Here is a 20,513-nt window from a genome sequence, read left to right as displayed (position 1 = left end):
ACATGTGGGGTTATTAAGCAGTCCCAGTTCTGGTCTGTCATACCTGTACAGTCCATAGCAGCACAATACTTTGCCCTCTGTATTTCATACACCTTCCTGCTATGCCCAAAACCCACGTAGTTTAGATGCTACAATATCACTAGTTTACAAAGGGAGTCTCAGTTGCTGTAGGACAGAAATGAGAGCTGGGAAAGTGGAGTGACCCAGTGGGAGACGACCTGTTTTTACAAAGGTATCTAAACCAAAATAAATTAAGTCTCACATGTTTGACAGTTTCAGTAGTTCTAGACTGAGGCCCTGATACTGTTAGTCTTTAAAGACTAAGTTAAGTGGGTTTTTTAATAAAATTTAAATGCTATTTGGCTATAGAGGTTACCTACTAACATTTAGTAGTATGGCACTTTCAGAGATGTATACATGAATCTTTTTTAAAAAGAGAATTGTGCTCACCGAAATCAAGCTATGACAAACATTTTTTAGTTAATGCATTTTGAGCAATGTTCATTTAAATTTTAGTTCCAATTGAATCCCTTCCAGGTTTCAACAATGGCATCCTTTAAAAAAAATAATAATAATAAAAAAAACTACCCACCTTCTTCCACATGGACAGACATGTTAAGAGCTCATTAGATTACATTTCCTAATGTGTATTTTAGGTACACTGTACCAGACAATTTTGTATAGATTTTCTATCAAAATATGCGCCTAAATGGAACATGATCATTAATACCAGAGACAAGTAACACTTGAAGTACCTAAAGAACTTTTAACTGAAGAGGTAGAGAGGAGGTACATATGAAAGACTTAAACGAGTTTTATTCAACTGTTTAGAGGAAGGAAAATGATATAAAATGCCAGGAAATGCATTGACTCTTAAAATCTGTTAAGTTCAACCATTTGAGTACGTTTATAGTCACACAATAATTGTTATGAGAACACATCTTACACTCCTTAACTTGGGTGGCAACGAATGCCACTTTCAGAACTGTACAGAACACACTTCCATAGCCGACTTGTAACTAGCATCAATTACTTGCTTATGGTGTTACACATACATTTGTAATAAGATCATAGCCAAGAGGTACATTATTTCTCTTTCTATACATTAATCCAATATCTCCTGTGCAGTCGATCATTAACTAGGTCGTTAATTTAAACAGGTTTGTAGTCCAGCTTTGACTCCAGCTTCTTAGAATCAGCTACTTTTCTAACAGCTTTCATGAAGTCTTCCTGGACTACGAAGTCATGATCAGCACGAATTGCAAACATACCTGTGAAGAACAATTTCAGAAACTGCTAGACATTTATAGAGCAACAACACAGAACTGAGACATTGTATAAAGTGTATCACTTTGTAATTAATACACTGAAAGGATCAAAGTTAAGTTACAAATTCCATATGGAGATTTGGTGAGTAACTTTCATCAGTTCTTTTCATGCACCTCAGACATGTTTGGAAGCAGAGTAATTATTCTGGAATAAAGTCATTTTTATTCAGGCAAGAGCACCCACGAAGGGCAGTTATACCACTTAGCTCTAGAGCTATAATTATTTCATTACAGCTATGCTAGTCATCTTCCCAGTGAAGACAAGCCCTGAGTGGACAGTCATTTTTTCTGACAGAGTAAGCAGAAACACATAAAAGAGCTATCCCAAAGTATAATTTCTGTACAACTTATATAACTGTGTAAGTCATAAAGAAATATTTGGAAAACAGATTTTTGTCCAAGATGGGTAGACATGTTTCATACAGTTTCAAGGAACTTCATTTTACTGCCTCTCCCCCACATTTTTAAGATGTAGGGGACATACATACATATCCTTTCCAGTGCACACTTGATCATAATTCCAGTGTTCCAAGAGATGAATTTTTATAGCACTTAGACATTTACTAATAAAAAAGCACACTAAGAACTATTATGTGAACCAAAGTTTCCAGACACTAATGTAAAAAAATGCAAATGCTACCTGACCCTCAAGAATGAATGCATTTAAAACAATTGAATGTTTTTGAACTTCATACTCATACTAAAAACAGATCAGAGAAACTAGACATGAGAATTTAGCGTTTACAGCAAGACTTGGCACATCAAAAAAGAACTGGGCAAATAGATACAAGTGAGTGAGGAGTCTCTTACCTGCTTCAGTACAGACATTTCTCAAATCTGCTCCATTAAATCCATCTGAAAGCTTCACAATTGCTTCATAATCTATTAACGAAAGAATGCCAGTTATCAGGAAGTGCAAAGCAGCCTATAGCTGATGCAGTGCAGCATCAGCTATAAAAACATTGAACATTCTACTTTGATTCTGAGTGCAAGTGAAAATAGTTATTAACTACATTGATGACTGAATTTGCCAGCTAACAACATACAAACAAACCTAGGTTGGCTAAGAAAATAAACTAAGAATAAGATTTAAAAATTACTAACTTGCACACAGAAAAGAAAAAGATGTATGTTAAATCAAGATTATAGTTGATTTAGATGCATCTGAATAAAAACCAATGTCAACATACATACATTATTCCCACCATAGCTATAACTTTGCATGTCTTCAGAAAATTATCCATCCGCAGCCAACACACACACACACACACACACACACACGCGCCCAGTCTGTACTCCCCCCTCTCCCACAATCAATGTCACATACACACTTCTGCCCACAATCTGTCTCTCAAAGTCTGTCACACACACAAAGTGTCTCTTGTTCATACTCTCACACAGTGTCTTTCGCTGTAGCCCCTAACCCCATCCTTTCTATCCTGCCCCTTCTGGGAGGAGCCCGGACCCATCCCATGATAATGTATCAAAGTAGTCCCCCTGCGAAAATTATTGCCAATCCTTGAACAAGACAGTACCCTGCTAGGGTGCTATTTGGATTCAACTTCGCCACTCTTTTGTATCTTTTAGGTAGTAGGTGTCGGAAATGGAATTCCTCTCTGTGAGGGGGCGCTATACTTTCTCTTCCTATCTCAAACTACAGGCAAGGGAAAAGCCCTCCATCAGCAGTGAAGAGGTGTGCTATTCTCAGTCTCTACCTCAGTCTCTACCTTCCTTTTTTCATGTCCTTTCCCCTCGTCCCCACCCAAGTTCCTGATTGCTTGTGAGAAGCAACTTCAGCATCTTCGCACTCTCAGGGTACATCTACACTGCGGGATTTTTCCGGGATACCGCCGTGTCCAAGGAACGAGTTTGCTCTTCCACTTTTTTTGTGGAAGAGCAAACACACTCTTTCGGGGAACCCTGTATACCTCATTCTACGAGGAATAAGGGCTTCACCGAATGAGGAGGCTTTTCCGCCATTTGGCCCCATCTAGGACTGGGCCAAATGATTGAAAAACCTTTTCTGGAAAAGCGATTGAAAAAAATCTATGCAAATTGTGGAGTGGAATTTGTGTAACTTTTTCTGAAAAAAGCCTATAGTGTAGACCTTGCCTCAGGTCAGACTGCAGTAACATAACTGACTAGAATCTTGTCAGTTTCACTCTACAGCTGCATCTCCCACCCATGTCCCAGATAAAGCATCCTACTCTTTAGGCAAGTGCATTCTTTTTCAGGCCACAACTTACAGCACAACCTAACAGCAATAGTACAGTAATTAAAGAGACAATTTCCATGCAAGACCCACACTTTACTTGCTCATAACTTCCAGAGTTTAACGTTTTAGGCAGAAATACCCTTGTTTGTTCTCAGACCAATATACAGTTGTAAGCTTTTCAGGTTTTTTTGACAAATGAAAATGTTTGCTTACAGCAAGATGTTCCATTATACAATGGAAAGTCTAACCTGATTGAATCAGACAATTTCTCTGATTCATGGCCAAATTTAGAAGCGTTATTATAACCCTAATTTTTTTTTACAAAGTGAGATTAAAGAGTAGTTCAATATGGATCTATTTAAAAAAACATCATTGAATGTTTGAGAAGGTGGGTGTTAGGGTAACCAATAACCAATTCAATCTACCCTCAGAGTAGTATTTAAGCAGTTTCGCATACTTACCTATTTCACCATGTTTAGTGATAGGACCTGCATGAATCTTCAATATATCTAATCTGGCTTGTTCATTTGGCAAATCGATATCTAAAAAGAGAGGACTTTTAAATTAAAATGGGTGAATAAGAGTAAATGTACAGAATTACATGTGCTTAAGAATGAAGATCTTAACTCACGGATTTTTCTATCCAGCCTTCCAGGACGCAGCAATGCTGGATCCAAAGTGTCTGGTCTATTTGTAGCCATGATCATTTTAACTCTGTGCAGAGTGTCAAATCCATCCATTTGATTCAACAACTGAAGGAAATGGACTTTTTTAAACAAGGAATTTTTTTTTAAATTAACATGTTCATAAATTGCTCGCACACCTCATTTTCACTAGTGATCATCACAGATTAAATGATTGATGGAAACAACAATAATCCTAAAACAAAACTATCAGAATTTTAACCGTGATGATCCAAGAATATTTCAGATGCTTATATTCCATAAAAGAAAGCTTAAAAAACCTGGACAAATTCTGAACAAAGCAGCTCAAAAATAGAAGATTGTAATACTCTTTTTTCCTCCAAATGCTAAAATCTAGTGATGAGCAGTTGATTTTAATGTGGCACCTTAAAGACTAACAAAACATATAGTAACATGAGCTTTCTTGGGTAAAACCCCCTTCATCAGATGATTTACACAAACTATGTTTGGACAACATCCCCTAGAACCGTGGTCACCAACCCATCGATCACGATGGACTGGTTGATTGCGAGGCCTCAACCAGTCGATCGCGAGGCATTTGGGCACCCCCATTTTCCCCCCACCCCCGAGAAGCCCCACTACCTACCTCTAGTGTAGTGCCGGCTTCCCGCAGGGTGGACGGAAGTCCTGTCTGAAGCCTGCGTCACTTCCGGGGGTTCCAGAAGTGTGCGGGCTGCTCCCCTCCCACAGCTCTGTTGCATGCTGGGGGAAGGGGCATTGGCCCTGGAGGAAGACTGCAGCAGCTTCCCTGCGCTGCTGGGGTGAGTCGAATACAAGGGTTTCCCTGCGCCGCAGGAGCGGGGGTCGGCCCTGGGGCTTGACTGCGCTGCGGGGGGGGTTGGCCAGGCCGCGCCGTGGGAGGGGGCTTTGGTGCCTGCGGGGGTTGGCTGTGCTGCAGGAGTGGAGGGGAAAGGTGTTGGCTTGGCCGGGCTGTGCCATAGGAGGGGGGTTTGGCCCTGGGGCAGGCACCCGCGGGGGTTGGCCGCGCTGCGGGAGGGGAGGGGAGGGGAGGGGGAAGGGTTGGCCAGGCCGGGCAAGGGGTGTGGCCCCGGGGCAGGCTCCCGCAGAGGTTTGGCCCCACCGTGGGAGGGGGGTTTGGCCCCGGGGCAGGCACGCACAGGCCCGGAAGAGGCATAATTTAAAAATAAACTGTTTATTAGAGTGTGTAAGTAAGGGCTGGGGACAGCAAGTGATGGACAGGAGAATAGAGAGGGCGGGGCTTCAAGGAAGGGGCAGGGCAGTAGATCTTCGCCTGCTCTGAGATTTAAAAAGTGATCTCGGGTGTAAAGAGATTGGAGACCACTGCCCTAGAATATTTAACCTTCCCTGAAGACGTTTCATTAACTATATCCAGCTCTGCGATGGAAAACTCAGACACAAATTATTCTTTGTGATTCTTTTATACTGCAAGTGTAGCAGATATATTCACTTAATATGCATTCTTTTGGGGCTGAGAAACTGATTTACCAGACTAGGAGGGAATACGCATACACCAACCAGACGTAGAATCCTTACAAAGACTTGGATTACTAATTTGAGTTTAAAAAAATTCTATTAACACGATTGTGTGTTCTGCTTCAAATTACTTTAGTTTACAGTTGTCATCAATTTGGGATATTAAATACAATATGCATTTTGAACTCTAAATGTTAGCTATCTTTTGAACAGAAAGGCTCTAACCTGCAGAGAGGTTCTTTCCTTGACCTTCAACATGTAAACAAGATGTGTTAAATGTTGATGTAGTCAGTTCTTGGGGATGAAGCCTGAGTTCAAGTTTTGTCCATAAAGACTTTAAGGTCACTTCTGAAGTTAATTACATACAAATACATGGCCTATACATTTTGGATTTCAAACAGTTTTAACTTTTTTTTGTAGTGAAGTATCTCAGTTAATGTTAACATGACACTAACATAACAGTTCTAACAATCCCAATAATATATGATTTGTACATCTATTATTTACTTTACTATGAAAAATTTTAGACATTTACCTCCATTAAGGTTCTCTGAATTTCTCTATCAGCTGAAGTTCCCTCGGAGAAACGACGGCCACCTATAGTGTATATTAAATTATTAGGTTAATTACAAGGTTTTTAAAGGGCCTAAATGGTCTCATTTTAAGTTAGCTGTAATGGCTCCAAAAGCAAGCTGAAAGGAGAGGTCTCCTCAACTCTGTTCATTCCGCACAGCAAGGCTCTCTGACAATCAACTTCATAGTATCCTTTTTAAGAAAAAGGAGACTATTACCTCAGATCTGGCTTAAATATTCACATGGGATTTTAGCTCTCTTACAGTCCATTAGCCTTACCAATAGCATCTATTTCATCCATGAAAATGATACATGGCTGATGATCTCTGGCATAGTTGAACATTTCTCTGATCAACCGAGCGCTTTCACCAATGTACTTGTCTACAATAGAACTAGACACAACCTGTTGAAAAAAGGAAACAGGTAACATGAGCAAACAGACTGAAGTACAGCCAGAGGGACCGTCAATATTTGAAGAGTGCTGTCATTTTACCTTTAAGAAATTGCAGTCCAGTTGGCTAGCAACAGCTCTGGCTAAGAGTGTTTTCCCAGTACCTGAACGGACAGAGACTGAAGCTGTTCAACTTGTAGATTAATTGCTAAGTCACAGATTGAAATATATTGCAAGAGTGCAGAAGTACAACAATACAATACAACCACAGGTTCCCAAGGGGGCAGTTCAGCATTAGTTACATTGTAAGGCAGAGATCCCCTTACACACCCGCAAGGAGTCACAGAGAAACGTTTGGGGATGTGCAGCTGGAGCCTTGGCTGGGGTGTATGTGAGAGTGTCTGTGTGTGTCTAGTGATAGAGATGCAGCCGTGTTAGTCTGGTGTAGCTGAAACAAAAAAGACAGGACTATGTAGCACTTTAAAGACTAACAAGATGGTTTATTAGGTGATGAGCTTTCGTGGGCCAGACCCACTTCCTCAGATCCTCATTGACGGCCTATGCCCAGAGGTCCCAGCCTCACTCCCAGTTATTATTCCTATTCCCATCCTCCATTCTTAAAGCCTCAATCGCGGCCCGGGAGGCAGCTGAGGAAGGAGGAGGGGGAAAGTGGGGATGGGTGCAAAGTAAAATGTCTGGAGACCACTGCTGTAAGAGAACTGAAAATCTAATGCCTAAATGATAGATTGAAGGACACAGTCTCATTCTGCCTTAATTATGGCCAGAACTCCAAACCAGAAATGAAAGGCATTTACAGAAGTGTACTCACCAGGTGGGCCATACAGCAAGCAACCTTTTGGAGGTATAATTCCCACACGTTGGAATAATTCTGGATTTGTAAGCGGTAACTCTATTACCTGAGAAAAAAAGGTAGCTTAGTAGTGTTTCATTTTTAACAGATCATTGACTATTACTCTATGCTCAGATTGTACCAAATGTATATGGATTGCCCACTAACTTCTTTATTCTTTTCTTTTACAAGGCACTACTATAGAATCCCAACAAGCACAATCTATTCAGAATCAGAAAGTTAGCTACAGAAATGCTGTGAGGGAGATTTTCTTCATTGCTTTATGGATTAACTCTGAGGAGCTCTACAACTCCATCTCTACTCTTATTCCAATCCCTCCCACATCTTGTCTCAACTTTCTTGTAACTCGTTCCTTTGGACAAGATTCTGCCTCTAGTCATACATATGAATATCCAGAGTAACTCCAATTATTTCAATATAGTTATTCTAGTGCAAAGACTAGAATTTGGCCACTTTGTCATGCTCTCCACCTTGCTTTGAACTTTTACTTTATGATAGCTCCCCAACTTGGAAGCATCCTTCAAACCCATCTATTGTAATATAGCTTCCCATTGTTAATCACATTGTATCTCTGCATCTTCTTGTACCTGAACTGTTGACGTGCCCACAATATTCCTCAGAGACAGATAGCCACTGTAATTTCAGAGGCTACATACAGGTTATGTTAAGCACTGTGTACACTTAAGGAGGTCAAAAAGTATTTTTCAATAGTGTCCTAAAATTTCTCCTCCCTACATTAAGTTAATAAAGTGCAAGTAATTCTACTCTGGCTGAGATCCTTAATATTCAGTCTAATTATTTAAGACAAAAACATGATATATCATCTACACACTTATAGCACAGAAAGGCAAACCCTCCCCTATCAGAAAACTATCCATATATAAACCTTTTCTGAACATATTTAAATAGCACATTAGACTTTTTAGACCTTTTAACCCACCTAACAGGCACGACATGAAGTACAAATTTTTCCTCAGAGTAGGTACCTCCATTTAGTAGGTATTTCTGTAATGTAACATTCAGTACCTCTCTCAGCTCCCTGATTTGTTCTGATAACCCTCCAATCTCAGAATAAGAAACATTCCCAGGATCTTCATGAGACATATTGTAAACCAATGGATCCACTTCCCTTGGCAAGTATCTGTAACATTTGAGTATTAATAAAACAGATGTTATCTCTTCATTCTGAACAGACCGTATATTCATCAGTCATTTAAATAAATCTTAGTGCTGGTTGGCAAATTCTTGTTTCCCCTATGAAAAAAAATTGACATTTTCTCTCCAAATCTATAAATCATTTTTGCAGTAAAACGTGAAGACTGGAAGTCAGAAACTTTTCAGAAGTTAAACATTTGGGGAGGGTTTCAACAAAATACTCCGAAATGTTGACAATACCAGATATTTCCTACAGAAGTTTCTGTTTTGACTAAAGAGTCATTTCAAGTAAACAAACAAAAATTGACTAGCTGTGGTAAATCAGTAAGATCATGTCGGACGAATCTGCCCATATAATGTATTTGAAAGATTTTTGAAGCACTTTGTTCACACCTACTATCTGCAACATATTTAGACCAACTCTATCCTTCATAGAAAAAAAATAACTTGTTGGCAAAAGCTTACCTCATAATAGTTAGTGTAGTCATATCCAGAGCAACTCTTGTCCCTGGCTTCAGCTTACTTTTGTCAAGCTAGTGTTACAAGAGATTTTTCTATTAGAAATTGACTCAAACAGCAAAGTGATGGAATTCTGTATTTCTGCAGTAATTGTTCTTGTTTGGTATGACAGAAAAAGGATTTAGTGCCAGCATGGGTTCAGTTAGTGACTTTCCCCTCTCCCTCTGATACAAGTGAAGATAGCCGATCAAGAGGAATGTAGTGGATCACAACACCCCTGCAATTCGGGCAGGCAGTTTGGTTGATTATGTATTCCCCTACACCTGTTTTCACCCCTTACACCTTGGGGACACCATCAAGCTCAGCTTAAAATAAGGTGACTCCAGCTATGTATTCTACGTTGCTGAAGTTGAGTACCTTATGACGAGCTGCCGGGTTTAGGGTAGACCTGACTTTAAAAAGCTTGGTTAGTTTAGCCTAGCAAAACAAAGGCTAGGAGGGAAAAGGACTGCTATTTCTACATACATCAAATGGGTAAATATCAGAGAGAGAGAGAAGAGCTCTCTCAGCTAAAGGACAACACTGGCAGAAGAACAAATAGGGATGAACTAGCCACGAGTAGATTTAGGCTAGAAATTAGAGGGTTTCTAAACATTAGAGGAATGGGGTTCTGGAATAGCCTTAACAGATTATACTTAACTTTATAAGAACCAAACAAAAAAACTAAAAGAATCCCATATCATCTCAGGCTGTTTACACTTTGCTTTATTGTTCCCATGAATTCATTCCAGCACTCTTGGCATGCCATACCGATCTCTACACTGCAGAGAGCACTACATCTATGTTAGTAGCCAAGCGCAACTTAAAGAATAGTGTACAAACTTGCTGACTTTAAATATGTAACAAAAAAATGAATACTTAATATCAGAGCAAGCTATTTAAAAACATCCAAGCAAAGCAGTGTTACCTGACGACGACAGCCAACCACATATCTTGGCCCATTTGTAGCTTTCACAATGACTAAAGAGAGAGAAAATGACAGAGAAAACAAGATAAAGCTTTTTAATCCCCCTGATTGCTGGTACAAAATAAGTAGCAATTATACAATATTTTCATAGTGATGACTAATTAGTAATGCTCCATTTCATTCTTTAAATGTGTCATTTATTTTGCTTATCTTGAAGACCAGAAGTTTAAAAAAGTAAAATATATCAGCTAAGAAACTTACATTTCTCTTCTGTTAACTGTTTAAGAACCTCACCAACAATCTATGAAAAAATGGAAAAAAGTATTATCTGCATCTATGAAAGTATTAGTATATAGCATATTTAACATACATTCCTAATTTGATCTTTGCCTGTCACCTTTACACCCTATTCCTGCTCCATAGGAGCGGCCTACTATTCTATTTCTTTCTTATTGCCCATAAACCAGGAACAGCTGTTAAAAATACACCTAACTCTGTGTACTTACCACTTGTAAAAGACCACACCGTGGTACATTTGCGCTGAGCGTACCATATCCTATTCATATTCTTCAACTATGGTAATAATTTGTTAAGCACAGCTCACCTACCACCCAATGCCATCCACAGTTGTGTCATTATGTATAATGCGTACCTGTCCAACACTCTGCAAAGCCTTGAGGTCATTTTCAGATTTTTCATACTGCTTGGTAAGCTCTTTCAGTTGTTCCCTTACTAAAACACAAAAAAAGAAAAGGATTTACTACCCTTTAATCTATTAGAAACCAAGCACCAGGGCTTGTCAATTTGCAGAGAAGATATCACCCTGAAATCAGTTCGAGTTGATACAGGAGAATCAGCGATTGGCTATTCTTGCTAGAAGCAGTCATTCTAGCCCAGAGTGATGACACCCCACCAATCCCAATGGGTTACCCCCCTCTGAAATAACTCTGGCTTGCATTAGACTAGGAGAATGCTAATGGGAAAACAAGATACTTTAATCACTTCTCCATACACATATATCCCTGGCCTAGTGTTAGCTCTGTAGGGCCTACCCTAATAATCATGTAAATCGCATCATGAGCTTCCGCAGGTAAAATCCAGTTGCCCACGAAAGCTCAGGACACCGTCTCCATGTTTTGTTAGTCTTTAAGGTGCTACCAGACTATTTGTTGTTGTTGTTTTTTAAAGTTTTTCCTGTTACAGACTAACTCAGCTCCTCCTCTGAAACCCTAATAACCAGCCGGGGTAGGGGGCTGGGACTGGGCACGCCTCTTTAGGAGGGGGGATTCCTTAAACAGGGTATTAACCCCCTCCTCACACACACCGAATCAGGGCAGCGGCCAGACCCCCACCTCCAGGGGGATGCCCCCGCTTCCCTCTCCCCAATGCCACCCTAGGAGGCTCAGGCTGCCCCCTCTCTCCTTGCCCCCCCCATTCCGCCCCCTCTCTCCTTGCCCCCCCCATGCCGCCCTAGGAGGACCAGACCCCTCTCCTTGCCCCCCCATTCCATCCTAGGAGGCCCGGGCTGCCCCCCCTCCTGGCCCCCCCATTGCGCCCCCGGAGGCCCGGCCCCCCTCCTTCCTTGCCCCCCCATTTCACCCTAGGAGGCCCGGCCCCCCCTTCCTTCCTTGCCCCCCCATTCCACCCTAGGAGGCCCGGCCCCCCCTTCCTTCCTTGCCCCCCCATCCCACCCTAGGAGGCCCATTCCCCCCCTTCCTTCCTTGCTCCCCCCATTCAACCCTAGGAAGCCCACCCCCCTTCTTTGCCCCCCATTCCACCCTAGGAGGCCCGGCCCCCCCTTCCTTCCTTGCCCCCCCCATTCCGCCCTAGGAAGCCCACCCCTCCTTCTTTGCCCCCCATTCTGCCCTAGGAGGCCCGGCCCCCCCCATTCCGCCCTAGGAGGCCCGCCCCCCCCGTTTCCTTGCCCCCCATTCCGCCCTAAGAGGCCCGGCCCCCCCGTTTCCTTGCCCCCCCCATTCCGCCCTAGGAGGCCCGCCCCCCCCCCCATTCCGCCCTAGGAGGCCCAGGCCCCCCCTCTCCTCGCCCCCCCCATTCCGCCCTAGGAGGCCCGGGCCCCCCCTCTCCTCGCCCCCCCCATTCCGCCCTAGGAGGCCCGGGCCCCCCCTCTCCTCGCCCCCCCCATTCCGCCCTAGGAGGCCCGGCCCCCCCTCTCCTCGCCCCCCCATTCCGCCCTAGGAGGCCCGGCCCCCCCTCTCCTCGCCCCCCCATTCCGCCCTAGGAGGCCCGGCCCCCCTCTCCTCGCCCCCCCCATTCCGCCCTAGGAGGCCCAGGCCCCCCCCCTCCTCGCCCCCCCCATTCCGCCCTAGGAGGCCCGGCCCCCCCTCTCCTCGCCCCCCCCATTCCGCCCTAGGAGGCCCAGGCCCCCCTCTCCTCGCCCCCCCCCCATTCCGCCCTAGGAGGCCCAGGCCCCCCTCTCCTCGCCCCCCCCATTCCGCCCTAGGAGGCCCGGCCCCCCCTCTCCTCGCCCCCCCCATTCCGCCCTAGGAGGCCCGGCCCCCCCCTCTCCTCGCCCCCCCCATTCCGCCCTAGGAGGCCCGGCCCCCCCTCTCCTCGCCCCCCCCATTCCGCCCTAGGAGGCCCGGCCCCCCCTCTCCTCGCCCCCCCCATTCCGCCCTAGGAGGCCCGGCCCCCCCTCTCCTCGCCCCCCCCATTCCGCCCTAGGAGGCCCGGCCCCCCCTCTCCTCGCCCCCCCCATTCCGCCCTAGGAGGCCCGGCCCCCCCTCTCCTCGCCCCCCCCATTCCGCCCTAGGAGGCCCGGCCCCCCCGTTTCCTCGCCCCCCCCATTCCGCCCTAGGAGGCCCGGCCCCCCCTCTCCTCGCCCCCCCATTCCGCCCTAGGAGGCCCCCCCGGCCGCGCGGCGCTCACACTCCTTGAGGCGCCCGTCGATCTCCTTGTGCTCCAGCAGCTTCTTGCGATAATCCTGCAGCGCCTTGTCTCGCGGGTCCGCCATGATGAGCAGGCGCCGCTCATAGGGAATGCCGGGAAGGGCCATGGCCGCCGGGGGCCGGGCCGCGCGCCCCGCCTGCCCCGCCCCGCGCGCGCCGGCCGCGCGCCCCGCCCACAGCGCCCCCTGGCGCCCCGGCGGGGAGCCGCGCCCGCCCGCCCGCCCGCGCGGCCTCCCCGGGTCCTAGTGCCCGTGAGCACCGCGCCAGCAGGGCAGGGCACAGCCAGCCCCGGGAGGGAGGGATGCCGCGGGGGCGTGGCACTGCGGGGGGGGGGGGGGTGCCAAAAATGCATTCTCTTGACAAATTGTAAAACACACTCCATGGGCGGTGATGGCTCCAGCAGCCTGGATCTCACACCCTGTGCCCCCTGCTTAGCTCCCCCCCCCCCCGGGGAGGGGGCTTCGTCTGCACCGCAGGGTTTTTGGAGAAGACGCCGTTTGCGCCAGAGATTTTGCACAAAAACGTCTGGCACAAAAGCGCATCCAGACCTCAAAGCGCATCCCCAAAGCCACGTGCCTGCGCACACGCGAGCGGCCACGCCGCATGGACACTCTTGTGCAAGGAAGGTCTTGCACCTGTGTTTTTTCCCGGAGGGGTTTCTTCTTCCTGCGGAGAGTCCACACCTGCCTTTTTGCACAAGAGCTGTGGCACACAAAGGAGTTATTCCTCGTGGGGAGAGGAATAACTGCGCTGGAAAAAGCCCTCTGTTCTGTCGATTTTCTTGCGCAAAAGTGCGCTTGAGGTGTGGACACTCCACAGGGGTGTCCACCTTGGAGCGTAGACATAGCCAGGAGGTGCTTGCAGGCACAAAGTTAAGCTCTGTGTGGTAGACCCCAGTCCTGAAAAGGTTTACACAAGTCACCTAACAAGAGGAGGAAAACTCTGCAAAGAGCCCTTCTCAGGGCTCATCCTTCCCTACTTCCCAGAGAAGTCCGGCTCCTATCTCCCCTCTGTGATAGAGATAAGTAACCTGGACCAGCTTTACTGAACTGAAGTGTAGCTCTTTGGGGGGTCCATGGTGTTAAAATGCAATTGTGTACATGTTATTGTGAGATTGTGCATCGCTTCTCTAAGAGGAGGGGATATGCGGATGTTGTAACTCCCGTGGTTATCAGTTTTTGGAACCCACCCCCCACAGAAGTTTGCAAATACTAGTTCAGACGGGATTCGCATGGGACCAGACCCAGACGGCATTATTAGAGAAACAGCCTGCTTTTAATCCGGGTCTGGGTTTTTTCTTTTGATCCAGCAAACTGAGGGGAGCTCTGCTCAACAGAGGGTCCTGCTCCCTAGGGAAGGGTCGGAAGGACTAACACAGACCAAGAGGAGGAGATTTCTCCTTAGATTGTATGTAGCTTCTTGTATATTTTTAATATGTTTTCTCTGCAGTGCTTTTACTTCAAGACTAAAATAGGCTTGCTTAGGTAGCCCAGGGTTATATACTTCAGAAGTACTGGGAACTACAAATGCGGTGGTTCCTGCCAAGATGCACCTGACCTTTGCCTTCCTAGCAGGAAGTGTCAGCACTGACTGAAGCTGGGAGTGCCAGGCAAACAAGGAGACAGGAGGCTCCGGATTGTCATTCTTCCTGTTCATCGTTTCTTTACAGGCTAAAACCTCCTTCGTGACAGTTTGTTTGAGTGGGTGTGGTCTGAGCTGAACATCCTCTGACATACAACACAGATGCAACCCTTCTGCCACGTGGAGCCAGCTGCAGCCAGGGCCAGGTTCAATAGCTAGGGGTTCTTCTCCATCCATTCAACACTGACCTGGCTCAAGCCCCAGCCCAGTAACCTGGGAAATTCACACAACACTTCTGGGCGTCTCTGAGAGGCAATGCTCCCCCATTCACAAGCACAGCGTCTGGTGAGCGTAGAAAAGAAACTTTTAATAAGAGAGAGGGAAGTAACTTGGGAACACACCACAAACAGGGCTCATAAACAACAACCACGAGTAACAGTCCCACCCCAAGCAGGTTGGACAGTGTCCTTTTCCTCTCAGGTTCTTAAGTCCAGCAACCTCAATGTCCCCGTCACATGCCCAACCCTTCTCTGCACCCCACTCCAAGTTGCTGCCCTTGGCCAAGCCAGGGCAGACTAGAGTTCAAAGGTGCATCCACAGAGTTTATCTCTCATCCTGAATGGGGGCAGGGGGACAAAGAGGCATCTTACTCTGCTGGCCCATTTGCCATCCAGCTGCTTGCCGCACCTCACTGTCACCGCCCTGCTGGCTGCTTGCCACGCCTCTCTGTCGCCGTCCTGCTGGCTGCTTGCCGCACCCCTCTATCGCCGCCCTGCTGGCTGCTTGCCACACCTCTCTATCGCCGCCCTGCTGGCTGCTTGCCACACCTCTCTGTCACCGCCCTGCTGGCTGCTTGCCGCACCCCTCTATCGCCGCCCTGCTGGCTGCTTGCCACACCTCTCTGTTGCCGCCCTGCTGGCTGCTTGCCTCGCCTCTCTGTCGCCGCCCTGCTGGCTGCTTGCCTCGCCTCTCTGTCGCCGCCCTGCTGGCTGCTTGCCACACCTCTCTGTCGCCGCCCTGCTGGCTGCTTGCCATGCCTCTCTGTCGCCGCCCTGCTGGCTGCTTGCCATGCCTCTCTGTCACCGCCCTGCTGGCTGCTTGCCATGCCTCTCTGTCGCCGCCCTGCTGGCTGCTTGCCACACCTCTCTGTCACCGCCCTGCTGGCTGCTTGCCACGCCTCTCTGTCGCCGCCCTGCTGGCTGCTTGCCGCACCCCTCTATCGCCGCCCTGCTGGCTGCTTGCCACACCTCTCTGTCGCCGCCCTGCTGGCTGCTTGCCGCACCCCTCTATCGCCGCCCTTCTGGCTACCTGCCACACCTCTCTGTCGCCACCTTGCTGGCTGCTTGCCGCACCCCTCTATCGCCGCCCTGCTGGCTGCTTGCTACACCTCTCTGTCGCCACCTTGCTGGCTGCTTGCCGCACCCCTCTATCGCCGCCCTGCTGGCTGCTTGCCGTACCCCTCTATCGCCGCCCTGCTGGCTGCTTGCTACACCTCTCTGTCGCTGCCCTGCTGGCTGCTCGTTATATCTCTCCACCTCTGTCCTGCTGGTCTCTCATTGCATCTCTCCACCACTGTCCTGACGGCTGTCAGTCACCACAGGTTGCCATCCACTTTTTGGCTGTGATCTCTGCCCATCAGTCTCAAGTGATTTCAGCTCCCCATGAATTCACTCTTAGCAAGCAGGGTAGAAGAAACATGACTCCACCACCATTAACATCAGAAAGGGATCTCAGGGGTACCCGTGTTAGTCTGTAACTATTATTTATTTATTTAAAATATTTTTACCTCACCTCTCTGTTTGAAATGTTTGAGGTGGCTTACAAACATAAGAACATAAGAACGGCCGTACTGGGTCAGACCAAAGGTCCATCTAGCCTAGTAGCCTGTCTGCCGACAGTGGCCAGCACCAGGTGCCCCAGAGAGGGTGGACCGAAGACAATGATCAAGCGATTTGTCTCCTGCCATCCCTCTCCAGCCTCTGACAGACAGAGGCCAAGGACACCATTTTATCCCCTGGCTAATAGCCTTTTATGGACCTAACTTCCATGAAATTATCTAGATTCTCTTTAAACTCTGTTATAGTCCTAGCCTTCACAGCCTCCTCTGGCAAGGAGTTCCACAGGTTGACTACACGCTGTGTGAAGAAGAACTTTCTTTTATTAGTTTTAAACCTGCTCCCCATTAATTTCATTTGGTGTCCTCTAGTTCTTCTATTATGGGAACTAATAAATAACTTTTCTTTATTCACTCTCTCCACACCACTCGTGATTTTATAGACCTCTATCATAATCCCCCCTCAGTCTCCTCTTTTCTCAACTGAAAAGTCCCAGTCGCTTTAACCTCTCCTCATAAGGGACCCGTTCCAAACCCCTAATCATTTTAGTTGCCCTTTTCTGAACCTTTTCCAAGGCCAAAATACCTTTTTTGAGGTGAGGAGACCACATCTGTACACAGTATTCAAGATGTGGGCGTACCATAGTTTTATACAGGGGCAGTAAGATATTCTGGGTCTTATTTTCTATCCCTTTCCTAATAATTCCTAGCATCCTATTTGCCTTTTTGACCGCCGCTGCACACTGCGTGGAAGTTTTCAGAGAACTATCCATGATAACTCCAAGATCTCTTTCCTGATTTGTCGTAGCCAAATTAGCCCCCATCATACTGTACGGATAGTTGGGGTTATTTTCCCCGATGTGCATTACTTTACACTTATCCACATTAAATTTCATTTGCCATTTTGTTGCCCAATCACTCAGTTTGGTGAGATCTTCTTGGAGTCCCTCACAGTCTGCTTCTGTCTTCACTATCCTAAACAGTTTTGTATCATCTGCAAACTTTACCACCTCACTGCTTACCCCTTTCTCCAGATCATTTATGAATAAGTTGAAAAGGATTGGTCCCAGGACTGACCCTTGGGGGACACCACTAGTTACCCCTCTCCAATCTGAAAATTTACCATTTATTCCTACCCTTTGTTTCCTGTCTTTTAACCAGTTCTCAATCCAAGAAAAGAGCTTCCCTCTTATCCCATGGCCATGTAATTTACACAAGAGCCTTTGGTGAGGGACCTTGTCAAAGGCTTTCTGAAAATCTAAGTATACTACATCTACTGGATCCCTCTTGTCCGCATGTTTGTTAACCCCTTCAAAGAACTCTAACAGATTAGTAAAACAGGATTTCCCTTTACAGAAACCATGTTGACTTTTGTCCAACAAATTATGTTCTTCTACATGCTTCATAATTTTATTCTTTACTATTGTTTCTACTAATTTGCCCGGTACTGAAGTTAGACTTACCGGTCTGTAATTGCCAGGATCGCCTCTAGAGCAAACTCTCTGTAAGTGGTCTCAATGCCATGAGATGGTACAGAATAATGCACCCAGCAGGTGTGTGGGTTACCCTTGCCCACCCTGACAAAGTTTTTTTTGAATGTCCAACCTAATGTTCAAAGTCAATGGGAGCTCTGAGGGATCAGTGCTTTTGAAAATTAGGCCCCTTTTATCTGGGTGTCTAAGCATGGAGCAACAAAACTAACTCAAGACACCCAAGATTGACAATGCTGGTCTCAATCTTCAGTGCCTTAATTTCCCTTCCTGAAAAGCAAGGGCAATTTTTATTTCTCTTCCCTACTGGGAAGTTGTGAGGTGCTTTGCATCTTCAGAGGGTGAGTGTGGTAGAAAACACGTAGTATCGGTTTTATAATATAATAATTAAATGAATAATCAAACAACTTAGATATTGTAATTTGCATAGAGAAGAGTCAGTTGCAAGTAAAACCATTAAAGACATTCTTTAACAATTGCACAGTCAGGAAGCTCCGGGGTTGCACTAATTTTCAGTTGCAACAGTGGAATGACTTTTGCAGAATTACTCATTCTATACACTATCAGGCTACACCTGCTGCTCTCTAGACTGTGCTTGTGTCAGGTTCCGCCAGGTGACGATGTACAGAAATCTAGGTCATTATAAAGAAAGAATGAACTGCTTTACCTAGTAGTGTATAGCTGCACTGTAAAATTTTTCGACTTCCTATTGGCTCTGTCCACAGGAAGACGTAACAATTTTTGAAACGAGTTTCAAACAGTGAGGTGCCCACACTTGGTTTGTATCCATCCTCAACATGTTTACAGACTAGGGATGTTAAAAAGTGGGTAGGTGGGTAATTGTGTAACTGCTGAAAATTGCAGCGGTTACATGGTTACATGCTCCTGCAGTGTGGGGCAGCAGCCAGCTCCATGGGAGCTGGTGCATGCCGTGAAACCGCTTTTAAGCAGTCTCCTAGTACATACCAGCTCCTGCCTGCCAGCCCCACTTCTGGGGAGACAGCAACGGTCCCATGCTGCTCTCTTTCTATCAGAAGCAGCAGTGTGAGGTAGCAGCTGGCTCCCTGGGAGCCATTGTGCATCAGGAACTGGTTTAAAAGATGGCTCCTGGTGCGTACTGGCTCCCGCCTTCCATCTTGCTCCCAGGGAGCCAGCTGCCACTGTGCGGGGTAGCAGCTGGCTCCCAGGGAGCGGGGTGGGAACCTGAGTGTAACCGTTCATGGTAACCTATAAGCCCAGGCTTATTGGTTAACAGTGTAAACAGTTATCCTATTACATCTCTATTATAAACCATTGGTGTGATCCTGTAAATTCTTTATGTGTGAGTTCAAGAGGATATCAGTAAATTATGTATATACAGGCAGTCCCCGGGTTATGAACAAGATAGGGACTGTAGATTTGTTCTTAAGTTGAATTTGTATGTAAGTCGGAGCTGGTACATATTGTAGGGGAAACTCTAGCCAAACATTTCTCCAGAGCTCAGTTTTATTCTCCCACACCTCACTTCCCTCAGTCCTTTATTCTCAAGCTGAGGTGTCTGCTGAGAAAAGCCGCTCCGCGTCTCCCTGGTCTGCTGGGGGGGGCGCTAGCTTCGCGTCTCCCTGGTCTGCTGGGGGGAAGCAGCTAGTGCGGGGTTGCCTCACCCCATTTGTAAGTAGGGATCCGATGTAAGTCGGATCCATGTAACCCGGGGACTGCCTGTATAAGTATTTGCAGGATCAGAGCCTAGGTTAAGCCATGATTAGAAGTCATAATATGACCTTGCTGAGTGGAAGTTGTCTTGAGCATGTTTTGGGAAGGTTGATGGTTTTCTACAGCATGGCTACATACTATGGGGTTTTCCAGATTACATACTCTGGGTTTTTTTGGGATACCACAGGTATCCCGAAACCCTCCTGCCGTGTCCAGGGAACACGTTTGCACTTCCGCTTTTTTGTGTGGAAGTGCAAACTGGGTCTATCAGAAGCCCCTGTATTTTTCCTTCCACGAGGAAGAAGGGGGCTTCCAAAAGAGTTTTTTTTCCTGACATTTGGCCCAGTCCAGATGGACCAAATGTAGGAAAGGCCTCTGACGACAAAAGAATTGGAAAAAGCTACGCAAAATGCGGAGCACATTTTGCATAGCTTTTTCCAACAAAATCTTGTGGTCAGGTAGACCTAGCCTCAGTCTTGTAACTCACAAAGGACCCAATTCTCAGAGATGCTGGGTGCCATCAGCTGAAGTCAGTTACATGGTTCTTGTGTAGTCCAGTTGTACAATTGTGCGGTATACTTTGTGTCTGGGTGGTACTGTAGTCTGGCACAGTTTGGTGTGTGGTGTGGCTGTTCGGTAGCAATCGATGAACTTATCTAGTTCTTTTTTCAGCCTTGTTATACTCTTCACAGGGACCTTCACAGTGTCCTCTGGAAAAAGGTTCCACAGGCTGATTGTGTGTTGTGTGATGAAACACTTGCTTTTATGTTGTAAATCTGCCGCCTATTAATTTATTTTGGTGACCCTAGTTCTTGTGTCATGAGGAGTAAATAACACTTCCTTGTTGATTTTCTCCGCACCAGTCATGATTTTATAGACCTTTGTCATATCT

The 20,513-nt window shown here is 46.4% G+C and overlaps 1 protein-coding gene across 1 annotated transcript; it reads right to left on the bottom strand.

Annotated features, from left to right (window-relative positions):
* Window positions 1-796: 796 nt before the first annotated feature.
* On the bottom strand, window positions 797-13,164 carry PSMC6 (proteasome 26S subunit, ATPase 6). The gene is made up of 14 exons (XM_075926211.2): window positions 13,005-13,164; window positions 10,771-10,850; window positions 10,380-10,419; window positions 10,119-10,171; window positions 9,158-9,225; window positions 8,564-8,678; window positions 7,496-7,583; window positions 6,769-6,830; window positions 6,555-6,678; window positions 6,238-6,299; window positions 4,175-4,295; window positions 4,005-4,085; window positions 2,139-2,210; window positions 797-1,271 (listed from the first exon to the last, which is right to left on the bottom strand). Exons 1-14 carry the CDS (start codon window positions 13,129-13,131, stop codon window positions 1,153-1,155), a joined length of 1,212 nt encoding a protein of 403 aa, XP_075782326.1. The 5' UTR covers window positions 13,132-13,164; the 3' UTR covers window positions 797-1,152.
* Between the last annotated feature and the right edge of the window lie 7,349 nt (window positions 13,165-20,513).

Source organism: Pelodiscus sinensis, chromosome 5 (assembly GCF_052426305.1).
Source record: "Pelodiscus sinensis isolate ZL-2025 chromosome 5, ASM5242630v1, whole genome shotgun sequence".
Lineage (NCBI taxonomy): Eukaryota > Metazoa > Chordata > Testudines > Trionychidae > Pelodiscus > Pelodiscus sinensis.
The sequence above is the reverse complement of the archived record's forward strand: the minus strand, read 5'-3'. Positions and strand labels throughout refer to the sequence as shown.

Excerpts from the sequence above, each read along its gene's own strand:
- PSMC6 (XM_075926211.2), bottom strand. The coding sequence starts at position 13,131 with ATGGCCCTTCCCGGCATTCCCTATGAGCGGCGCCTGCTCATCATGGCG. Across the intron at positions 10,420-10,770 it reads CTTTGCAGAGTGTTGGACAG|ATTGTTGGTGAGGTTCTTAA; the intron begins GTACGCATTATA and ends ATTTTTTCATAG. Across the intron at positions 10,172-10,379 it reads ACAGTTAACAGAAGAGAAAT|TCATTGTGAAAGCTACAAAT; the intron begins GTAAGTTTCTTA and ends CTCTCTCTTTAG.